The sequence below is a fragment of the Bombina bombina genome, chromosome 2 (assembly GCF_027579735.1).
Source record: "Bombina bombina isolate aBomBom1 chromosome 2, aBomBom1.pri, whole genome shotgun sequence".
NCBI lineage: Eukaryota > Metazoa > Chordata > Amphibia > Anura > Bombinatoridae > Bombina > Bombina bombina.
The window spans coordinates 184,539,008-184,551,525 of record NC_069500.1 but is presented as its reverse complement, the minus strand read 5'-3'; the positions used below and the strand labels follow the sequence as shown (position 1 = coordinate 184,551,525).

Here is a 12,518-nt window from a genome sequence, read left to right as displayed (position 1 = left end):
CAGACGAGGCAAATGTGTCAAATTTGTAAAACTTTGAAAAAGTGTGAAGAGAGGACCAAGTTGCAGCCTTACAAATCTGTTCTACAGAAGCTTCTGTTTTGAATGCCCGTGAGGAAGAAACAGCCCTTGTGGAATGAGCCGTAATCCTCTCAGAAGGCTGTTGTCCAGCAGTCTCATATGCAAAACGTATGATGCTCCTCAGCCAAAAAGAAAGAAGTAGCCGTAGCTTTCTGTCCCTTGCATTTTCCTGAGAAAACCACAAACAAAGAAGAAGACTGACGAAAGTCCTTAGTCGACTGCAGGTAAAACTTTAAAGGGACACTAAACACCTGCTTAAGATTTTCTGAACTAACTGTTTCTGAGGAATCAAAATAAACTAATACACTGTTCTCAATGCTGTATGTTCATCTTACTACAAGCTCTTCAAGAAGACTCTTCATATTTTCTATGCTTATCCACTGCTTGTATTTTCCTATCTATGGTATTCCACACAGGCACTGCAGTCACATGACACGTGTGCACAGCAGCTTCTTCTCTCACTAATGTCATGTATCTTATTGAAGGCAGCCAAATTGTCCTCATATACTGCAATGCATTACAGTGAATGAGCATTGACAAAGTTTAATTTTATATGTGTAATACAGTGCTTCTTATTTTATAAAACATGTTTTCAACATGGTATGTACCCTGAACAGATCTCCTCAGTCTTCGTTTCACTCACTGTTTATAACTGAAAGAAGCAATCACCAGCCCGATGTTCAGTGGCAGAGGGGAGGGGGGAGGAGGGAAGGGGGAGGAGGAAAGGGAAGGGGGAAGGGGGAGGAGGGAAGGGGGAGGAGGGAAGGGGGAGGAGGGAAGGGGGAAGGGAAGGGGGAGGAGGAAAGGGAAGGGGGAGGAGGGAGTCTAGCAGCTGTTTTTTTTAACTCACTGTTATTAAGAGAGATCTCGGCAATATCCAAGGAAATATTTATCCGTGTGTTCAGAGATCTCTGAATAACAGTGAGTTAAAAAAAACAGCTGCTAGACTCCCTCCTCCCCTTTCCTCATCCCTCCTCCCCTTCCCTCATCCCTCCTCCCCTTCCCTCATCCCTCCTCCCCCCTCCCCTCTGCCACTGAACATCGGGCTGGTGATTGTTTCTTTCAGTTATAAACAGTGAGTGAAACGAAGACTGAGGAGATCTGTTCAGGGTACATACCATGTTGAAAACATGTTTTATAAAATAAGAAGCACTGTATTACACATATAAAATTAAACTTTGTCAATGCTCATTCACTGTAATGCATTGCAGTATATGAGGACAATTTGGCTGCCTTCAATAAGATACATGACATTAGTGAGAGAAGAAGCTGCTGTGCACACGTGTCATGTGACTGCAGTGCCTGTGTGGAATACCATAGATAGGAAAATACAAGCAGTGGATAAGCATAGAAAATATGAAGAGTCTTCTTGAAGAGCTTGTAGTAAGATGAATATACAGCATTGAGAACAGTGTATTAGTTTATTTTGATTCCTCAGAAACAGTTTAGAAAATTTTAAGCAAGTGTTTAGTGTCCCTTTAAAGCCACGTCCAAATTGTGCAAGAATCTTTCCTTCTTAGAAGAAGTATTAGGACACAAGGAAGGTACAAAGATCTCCTTATTAATATTTCGATCAGAAACAACCTTAGGAAGAAATCCTAATTTGGTACGTAAAATTACCTTATCTACAAGGAAAATAAGATAAGGAGACTCATACTGCAAAGCCGAGAGTTCTGACACTCTCCAAGCAGAAGAAATAGCAACAAGAAATAAAACCTTCCAAGATAACAACTTAATATCTAAAGAGCCCCTTGAAGAACATTGAGAACTAAATTAAGACTCCAAGGAGGAGTAACTGGTTTGAACACAGGCCTGATCCTGACTAAGGCCTGACAAAAAGATTGTACATCCGGAACATCCGCCAGACGTTTGTGCCACAAAATAGATAAGGCTGAAATTTGACCCTTTAGGGAACTCGTCGATAAACCCTTCTCCAAACCCTCCTGGACAAAAGACAAAATCCTGGGAATCCTAACTCTACTCCAAGAGCAGCCCTTGAATTCACACCAATAGAGATAAATATTTACGCCAAATCGTATAATAAATCCTTCTAGTTACAGGTTTACGAGCCTGAATCATGGTCTCTATAACCGAATAAAAAAAAAACCCGCTTGGATAAAATCAAGCGTTCAATATCCAAGCAGTCAGCTTCAGAGAAACTACGTTTGGGTGAAGGAAGGGCCCCTGAATCAGAAGGTCTTTCCTCAACGGAAGTCTTCAAGGTGGTAGAGATGTAATCTCCACTAGGTCTGCATACCAAATCTTGCGAGGCCAGGCCGTTGCTATGAGGATCACCAAGGCTTTCTCCTGTTTGATTAGAGCGATTACTCGAGGAAGAAGAGCAAATGGAGGAAACGGGTATGCTAGATTGAAATTCCAAATAGCCACCAGAGCATCTGTCAGTTCCACCTGGGGGTCCCTGGATCTCGACCCGTATCTCGGGAGCTTGGCATTCTGTCACAATGCCATGAGATCTAATTCCGGCTGACCCCACTTCAGAATCAGGCTTGAAAACACTTCCGGATGGAGTTCCCACCCCCCCGGATGAAAGGTCTGCCTGCTGAGGAAATCTGCCGCCCAGTTGTCCACCCCTGGGATGTTGATCGCCGACAGACAGCAAGAATGGGCATCCGCCCATTGAATAATTTTGGATACCTCTGTCATCGCCAAGGAACTCCCCTTTCCCCCCTGATGATTGATGTAGGCCACTGACGTTATGTTGTCCGACTGGAACCTGATCAACTGTGCCGAGGCTAACAGGGGCCAGGCCAGAAGAGCATTGTAGATTGCTCTTAGTTCCAGAATGTTTATGGGTAACGCAGACTCTGACTGAGTCCATATTCCCTGAGCCTTTAGAGAGCCCCAGACTGCTCCCCACCCTAGAAGGCTGGCATCTGTTGTCACAATCACCCAAGGTGGTCTGCAAAAGCATGTTCCCTGGGAGAGATGATCCAGAGACAACCATCATTGTAGAGTGTCCCTTGTCTCCTGCTCCAGGAGAAGACGAGGGGACAAGTCTGAATAATCTCTGTTCCACTGTCTCAGCATGTTCAACTGCAGAGCTCTGAGATGGAAGCGAGCAAACGTGATGATGTCCATTGCAGCCACCATCAACCCGATTAACTCCATGCATTGAGCCACTGATGGCCAAAGAGTGGACTGAAGGGCTAGACAAGTATCGATAATCTTTAATTTCCTGACCTCCGTCAGAAAAATCTTCATAGACAGAGAGTCTATTATGGCTCCTAGAAAAGTTAGCCTTGTGTTTGGAACTAAGGAACTCTTTTCTAAATTTACCTTCCAACCGTGGGATCTTAGGAAGGACAACACCAAGTCTGTGTGTGAACTTGCTAGCTGAAAGGATGGTGCCTGAACTAGAATGTCGTCCAGATAAGGCGCCACTGTAATGCCTTTTGATCAAAGTACCGCGAACAGAGATCCCAGAACCTTTGTGAAAATTCTGGGGGCTGTGGCAAGACCGAAAGGAAGAGCCACAAACTGGTAGTGTTTGTCCAGAAAGGCAAACCTTAGGAACTTGTGATGATCCCTGTGAATGGGAACATGTAGATACGAATCCTTTAAATCCACTGTTGTCATAAATTGACCCTCCTGGATCAATGGAAGAATGGAACAAATAGTTTCCATCTTGAAGGACGGTACCCTGAGGTCTAGAATTGGTCTGAAGGTCCCCTCTTTTTTGGGAACCACGAACAGATTGGAATAAAACCCCAGTCCCTGTTCTTGAATTGGAACGGGAACAATCACTCCCAGAGTGGAGATGTCTCCTACACAGTGTAAGAACGCCTCTCTCTTTGTCTGGTCTGCAGATAATCTTGAAAGTAGAAATCTGCCTCTGGGAGGAAAAACCTTGAACTCCAGTTTGTATCCCTGAGACACTATTTCTATTGCCCAGGGATCCAGGACATCCCGAACAAAAAAGGAAAGTCTGTCCCCTACCAGATCCGGTCCTGGATTGGGGGCATGCCCTTCATTCTGTCTTGGAATCACTAACCGGCTTCTTGGACTGTTTTCCTTTGTTCCCAGACTGGCTGGGCCTCCATGTAGGTTTAGACTGTTCCTGCTTAGAGGAGGAAGAGAAAGAGTTTCCTTTGAAGTTTCAAAAGGAACGAAAATTGCTTTGTCGCCCCCTCTCTGTTTATTTCTCTTGTCTTGCGGGAGAAGATGACCCTTACCTCACGTGATATCAGAAATAATCTCCTTCAGATCAGGTCCGAACAAAGTTTTCCCTTTGTAAGGAATAGCTAGAAGTTTAGACTTGGATGATACATCCACAGACCAAGGTTTTAACCATAAGGCTCTGCGGGCCAAAATAGAGAAACTCAATATCTTCGCTCCCAATTTGATAACTTGAAAGGAAGCATCCAAAATAAAAGCATTAGCTAGCTTAAGAGCTTTTATCCAATCTTGGATCTCATCCAAAGAAGAAGTCTCAGTCCTGAGAGCCTCAGACAGCGCATCATTCCAATATGCTGCCGCACTAGTGACAGTGGCAATGCACACAGCTGGTTGCCACTGCAGACCCTGGTGTACATAAATCTTCTTGAGTAACCCCTCCAACTTCTTATCCATTGGATCTTTGAAAGCACACCTATCCTCTATGGGAATAGTAATCCTTTTAGCTAAGGTTCCTTGAACCTTAGGAACAGTTTGCCAAGCCTCTTTAACAGAATCGGCAATTGGAAACATTTTCTTAAAAATGGGAGAGGGACAAAAAGGGATGCCCAGTCTCTCACACTCCTTAGCAATGATTTCAGTTGCTCTTTTAGGAACTGAAAATGCATCTGTATAGGAAGAAACTTCAAAATATCTTTCAAGTTTACTAGACTTTTGAGGGACAACCACCACTGTGGAGTCACTATCGTCCAAAGTAATCAAAACCTCCCTGAGTAACAGACGAAGGTGATCAAGTTTAAATCTGAAAGATACCACCTCCGAGCCTGTCAGAGGTAATAAACCCTCTGAATCTGAAATTTCTCCTTCAGAAACTACTGCAGTACCCTCCTCTTCGTGTTGCTGGGAGGATAATTCTGAAACTGCAACAATTGCGTCTGACGCCTCGCTTACAGAATGCCTGGCTTTTCTCTTACGTTTGCTCTGCAACATTGGAAAAGCAGACAGGGCATCAGAAATAGTTGAAAACATAAGAGAAGCTATGTCTTGTAACGAAATCCCCGCAGGGACTATAGCTGAAGTGCAAGGCACTGCTTGAGAGGGCGGTAAAATTTGGGACGCTTGGGGAGAAAGCTGCGGCATAACTTGACCATCCTCATTGGACTCCTGGACAACATCTGCTTTAGAAGAGACTGGCTCTGAAAAAAATCTTATCCCTCTAACTCAAAGTCCACATGAAGGACAGAAAGGGATTGGCGGTTCCACATTAGCATCAAAGCATAAAGCACAGGTTACATCTTGCAAGTCCCCTTGATCCATGCTTGCACACAATTTGCCAAATAATAAACAAAAGTTATCAAAATTATAAGGAAAAATTAACTAACAAAAAACGTTACTGTGTCTTTAAATATAAAAAACGGTCCTTTTTCTTTTTTTGAAAAATGACAGTTTTAATAACGTTTCTTTATGTTGCAAAACAACAATACAAAATCTAACTTCAGCACTCTGCTGAAGTGCTCCTACCTTACTGCAGATCGTTATGATGACTCTTTTATCCTGTCTGCAGTGATTCTTAGAAACAACAACAACAGCTGATATAACAGTAGAAGACCGTGTCTGTACTAGCAACGCATGTTCACCATGCGACTCCAGAACAGACCGGTCAAACTCTTGCACTGATTTTCTAACGCGCACTTCCCTCAGCTTCACTATTGACTGAAGCGCTACAGAAAGGCGCGCAAAAACCGGAAGGACCGCCCATCGTGGGCGTGAGCTATACCGCTCCTTCTATAATCAAGTGAAAATACTGTAGCCATAAAAAAGTAGTTTAACCCCTTTAGCCCCAGTGCCTTGGCATATAATGCTGCCCAAACTGTTTTTCCCACTTGAAAAACGTTTAATGTCCCAACATAAAGCACCACATTAATAAAGAGCCCCTTATGTTATTAAGTATTCAAAGTCCTTTCTCCCAGAAAACTTAAGGTAGCACTTACCTTGACTTCTGCCTGGCAGCAAGGCAGCTCTCAGGCTTGAGAGGTCCTATCCCTCACATCGACCTGAGGAGAATAAAATGCTGAGTTAAGGATTACCTCAGACTGAAGGATATAGGGCAGCAAGAAATATGGGAGGCGCAGTGAGAATTATGTCCCACAAGTTCCCAATGCTCTAAAGCCACCAAAGCTCTCCTGTAGAGACTGATATGGACTACGGCTACACCCTAGAACAAAGCAGCACAATCTTGCACTACTTTAAAAATAATAAACTCTTGATTGAAGAATCTAATCTAACACCTCAATCTAACACCTCACTTTACCTCTTAGTATCACTAACATAGGCAAAAAGAATGACTGGAGTGGGAGGGAAGGGAGGAGCTATTTAACAGCTCTGCTGTGGTGCTCTTTGCCTCCTCCTGCTGACCAGGAGGGGAATATCCCATTAGTAATTAAGATGATCCGTGGACTCACCGTGTCTTAAAAAAGAAATATACACTTTTTTCTAATGTTTTGCTTTATTTTTCAAACATGATAACAAATACACATATAATAATGATATATTTTGAATCTGCTGAAAAAAAACTATAGATAGATTGTATAGGTTATTCACACAAAATCAAAAAAACTGCTGTGAGTACAACTGTGAGAAACCCCAGTCAGTCACAGTTACATTGAAATGTGAAAACCTTACAGCTGGAGATATCACTGTGACAGCAATGTCTACAGGTGTGGGCTACCTTTGATTATAAAGAAAAGATTGTATATTATCTTGGTTTACCATGGTGTCAATGTATTTATTTATATTCATGTTATAAAATAATTGTCTTGTCATTTAGAATTTGAACAACATGCAATAAGAATAAGTATTAAAAAGGTATTATACCTTAACATCCCATATATAAACAGAACCATCATCACACGCTGATGCAAACCTAGATATAAAAAAAAGAGAAAAAAAGGGGATTATCCTTGTGAAATTACAAAAAAATTAATCACAAAAAACATTTTGTATGATATTTATTTATAAAAAGACAAAATATACCACAGCGTTATGCCCACAGACACCATGGTTGGTTAAAATAACTATAAAGAGAAGAGAGGCCTGAATGTAAAATTACTATATGCAATATAAACCACATTTATGCAAGATGTTTTACAGGACAGGTGAGCTTGTTAACTTACATTGTATAAGGTGAGCTAAACTAGGAATATATTACAATATATCAGTTTTATCCCCAGAAAATATTGCCAGCTGGGTGGCATTATAAAGAAGCTAGTTGGGGACAGTAATTTATATACTTAAGTGATCTAGAGAAAAAAACGTATGCTTACCTGACAAATTAATTTCTTTCATGATGGTGAGAGTCAACAAGCCATCACAGACAGGTTTAAAGTCCAGTACCATAGGAGGAGGCTAAAAACCCTAAATAACAGATCATTAATACCTAAGTCATAAATATGACCAAGAGAAAGGCGAAATTAAGAAAGTGGGCAAGACAAGGGAAGGGTAAAGGAAGTGCAAACTAGTACTGCCAACAGCTGTTATGAAAATAATCAAGGGCGGGTCTCGTAGACTCTCACTATCATGAAAGAAATAAAATTTATCAGGATAGATTTGTTTTCTTTCATATGATAGTGAGAGACCACAAGCCATCACATGTGGGATTCTATACCCAAGCTGCAATGTGAAAAACAGTTAAAGCAGGTAGATGTACCAAGCAGGCACTGCAGCCTGCATTACTTTCCTACAAAAAGCAGCCTCAGAAGACACTAACATGTTAAAATGGTAGAATTTGATAAAAGTATGTAAAGATGACCAAGTAGCTGCCTTGAAAATCTGTTCTATGGAAGCTTACTTTCTAAAAGACGTGTCGACTGCTAAGGTAGAATGACCAGTAATTTGATCTGAGGGAGCCCTCCCTGCTACTAGGTATGCTTTGCAAATCAAAGCTTTAAGCCAAGCTGCAGTAGCTTTCTGTCCCTTGTGGGGACCTGAGAAATGGATGCACAAGGAAGACTAATTTCCGAATTAGTTAGTGGCCTGAAGATAAAATTTAAAACCCTGACTAGATCCAGGTTATTAAGTAATGTCTCTTTAGCATTTGTTGGCGCTAGACAGTTGTATGATGCTTTATCCTGATGAAAAATTAGGTAAGGAGAATCACAAGAGAGCCTAGAAAGTTCACACACCCTTCTGGCTGATGAATTGACCAGAGAAAGAGAACCTTCCAAGACAAGTTGAATGCCCAGGACATGCATAGGTTCAAACGTCTGAGCCTGAAGAACCCTCAAAATAAAGTTAAAGGTTCCATAGAGTGGATAATTTGTATTATCCTGTCCAAAACTTGAACATGGGATTGAATGTGAGTAAGTCTCTAATCTTTTTTTGATAGAAGACTGAAAAGACAGAAATGTGGCCTTTAAGGGAACTGGCTGATATAAACCCTCATCCAGACTATCCCATAAAAAATGAAGAATTCAAGGAATTCTACAAGATTTCAAATGTTAATTTTTAGATTCACTCCAGGAAAAAATACTTTCCAGATTTATGATAAATGTGTCTTGTCACGGGCTGACTTAAAACCTAAGAAACAAAATCAGACATTCAATCTTAATGCTGTCAAATTGAGAGATTTGAAGTATTTAGGGAAGAAAGGACCTTGAGAGAGAAGGTCCTTCCTGTGAGGAAAATGTCAAGGTTGACTGGAGGACATTTGTACTAGATCTGTTAACCAAGTCTAGCAAGGCCATGCTGGAGCAATCAGATTCAAAGAGGCCCTTTCCTGCCTAAACCTGGCTATTATCCTGGATTGAACAACAGAAATCGGACAAAGAAATGAGGCTCCCTGAATTAATGATTGGTGAGTCTGTAACCAAGTTAGAGATTGTTTTATCTTGAAGTCTAAGGAGATCTTCTCAAATTATTGCAATCTCCATTACATTGTTACAACATTTGAAGTTCCAAAAGACGTATGTGGAATCTAGCAAAAAGGTAGAGCATTAATAGCCACTACCATGAGTCCATCTAATTTCAAGCATTAAAGCACTGTAGGAATAAGAGATTATTGGAGAACAGGCCTTCTGCAGTTTGGGTCTGTGTGAGAGTGTGTCATTGTTTTAGTCTATAAAGCAAAGAAAGGCAACTCTGATTTGTGGAGAGCTCTTCGGGAGGTTAATTTTCCAACTACAGTAATAAAGGAACTGAAGAACTGAGTGTTCCCAAGCCATCTGAAAAAAGTAGCCTGTACCAGAATGCTGTCTAGTTAAGGAGTTGCTGCAATGCCCTAAGCTCTTATTACAGACAAAAGAGCTCCGAGAACCTTTGTGAAGATTCTTGGTGCTGTTGTCAGACCAAATGGAAGCACCAAAAACTGGCAATGACTGTTTAGAAAGGCAAATCTGAGGAATTTTGGATATGCAAATAGGCATCTTTCAAGAAAGCTACTCCCAGAACATCAAGCCATTTGTGACACAATGTTCTGGGAGTAACTATCAGATGCACTTCATCTTCATACAACATTGCACATAGTTTGCATGCAGCAAATGTATGCTGAATGCTGGATGATACATCTTGTGACTCATGGGTGAGATTGTTCTATTACATGTAAGTGCAGCTTATGAGTGACTGGTGTGGCGCCTATACAACTAAGTCACTTTAGATGCGCCAGGCCAGTGCCCTTAAGTGCCACAGATACATCTTGATACTAAGATAGACATGGAGTGAATACTTGCTGCATATATTATCTATATGCAGGACTGTCTTTGTTGCTAACCATAGGTGGGGAAATCCCTTAAGTGCCTATTTTTTTTTTGTTAGTAAGAGAACATTACCATTCATGTATCATTATGGTGTTACAGATTTGAACAAGACAGCTCATGTTTAAACAACACTGGAGATTATCTTTACTGTGGAAGCATGGTTAATTCTATCCAAGTACTGTTTAGAACTACTATAGCAGAATTGAATTTACACTGATGTTTTATGGAGCCCTTGTGTCTTTTCATTATTGTGTAATATCATATTAATTAGCTTGCATTTGCTCATATTGCTTACATTATAGGATGACATTATTTTACACAATTAATATTGGTGCTTGGTATTGGACTGGGGACGCCCAGTCTATGTGTGTTTTTTAATTGGAAATACTGCAGAGTATTGCCAATAACTTCATATTCTTTTTTTCATTCTATTTAATGAAACCGGTATTATTTTTTTATACATTTTTGAGTGCGGAGACTTTTTGTTGATATCATTATAGGCCAGACTATATATATACTGTTATAAGTCTGAGGACGGGGGTGAAACCCCGAAACGTCACGTAGTAAAATATTTTGAAAATTCTAACGGAGAGTGCCTGCTTCTTTTTGGGATTATATATATATATATATATATATATATATATATATATATACACACATACATATATATATACACACATATACACAGTATATTTTTTTTTTAGTTTTATATATATATTTACCATCTTTAGAAGAGAAAAGAGAGCCCAATATTTGTACAAGACACTTGGCCAAAGACTGTGCCTCTATACAGCTGAATATATTATATATTGACACATCTGGACCTGGTTATAATTATTAGATAAATATTAAAAGAATCTGAAAGTCAGACTCTAAAGCAGGGTTCCTCGATTCCAGTTCACATAGAACTCTACGGGTCAGATTTGGAATATTTGCCTTCGTCAGCTGTTCAGTAGCTAAAATAGTTGTAACAGACTCAGCTGTACTCTCAAGCAAGGAAATAATTTAAATCTGGTCTGTAAGGGTCCCTTAAGAACTGGTGTTGAGAAACCCTGCTCTAAAGAGAGTTTAGTGATCACTAGTGGAGCTAAAATTTGTGCTACTATCCTCAAATAAATCTGAACCTCTAAAGCACTCAATACGATTATAGCTGCAGAAAATTCCACAAAGAATTACTCTTATATATGATTTTAAAATCCATTATCACTGGCCTGCAGGACAGTGTGTTTACTAATCTGTACCGCACAATGCCAAATGTACATGTGACAGCTGTTAACATGTAGCGCGTGTACTATTATATTTACAAATAGAAATGTTGCTAGTGCGCGCAGCCGTTCCATTCGCTATTCTGATGGGCTGTGACGTAGTTGCATTTGGAATGCTATGAGAAGAGCAGCGCATGCGCGGTATGGATTTTTTTTTTATCAGACAGCTGCCAGAACGTTACTACTGTTCGCTAGTCTGATGAATTCGCTAGTCTGACAGAACACCGGCCCATTTCTGGAGCACTATATTGCAATAGTTTTGCAAAAATGTTATCAATTTGCAAAAGCACTAGATGGCAGAACTATTTCCAGATGTCTACCACAGAATATCATGGGAACAAAGCAAATGTAAAGTGAATGTAAACTTTCATGAATCAGTGCCGGTTTAAAAAAAAAACTATTAAAAACAAGGGCACTTTCATTCATGAAAGTTTACATTGCAGGTTTTTTTAAAAAATTTCTTGCCTTTTTCTGCAGCCAAGCCGGACCAGCGATCCCCCACCTGCTTCTCTTGCTGTACTTGGCACAGCAATGATGAAACCGGCTTCCTCCAATCACGGCGTTGCCCCAGGAAATGTTTGCTCTGGAGTGCACGCCATGATTGGAGGAAGCCGGATTCGTCATTGCTGATATAAGTACAGAGGAGATGCAGGCGGGGAATCGCTGGTCCGGCTTGGCTGCAGAAAAAGGTAGGTATTTTTTAAAAACCTGCTGCAATGTAAACTTTCATGAAGGAAAGTGCCTCTGTTTTTAATAGTATTTTTAAAAACCGGCACTGATTCATGAAAGTTTATAATCACTTTAAATTTCCTTTGTTCCCATGATATTCTGTGTTGAAGAGATACCTAGGTAGACATCTTTGTTGATATCATTATAGGCCAGACCGAATGAATATATATATATATATATATATATATATATACACACACATACATAGTCACACAATGAAAAGAGGAGTGCGAGTCAGACCCTATTCCTTAGCACATAAAGTTCCTGTGCCTCTCCTGACTATAACAGAACCAACAATACACAACACCCCAGTCTTCCGTTATATATGATCTGTAAATCTCCTTTTTCTATTAAACAATAGTTGACAAGACTTAGCACTGGTATTGTGCTTTCTTACCGTCCACCTCCGACTATCCGGCTCCTGAGAAATGAGGGACCGCGCTAACTCAGCAGGCAAACTGCTCCTCGATACCCACCGCCTCCCTCTGCTAAGCTGTGGCGATTTCCATTGTATATTTCTCTTTTAATCAATGAATAAAAGTCAAGTTTTACATTTTGGCGT

General features: G+C 40.5%; 1 protein-coding gene across 1 annotated transcript in view; it reads right to left on the bottom strand.

Annotated features, from left to right (window-relative positions):
- The window catches only part of WDR41 (WD repeat domain 41), a 411,686-nt gene that overhangs the window by 282,514 nt on the left and 116,654 nt on the right, over positions 1-12,518 (bottom strand). Inside the window, exon 3 of the mRNA XM_053701379.1 lies at positions 7,087-7,135. Within this exon, the coding sequence (XP_053557354.1) occupies positions 7,087-7,135 (49 nt within the window). The remainder of the gene's footprint in view (positions 1-7,086; positions 7,136-12,518) is intronic.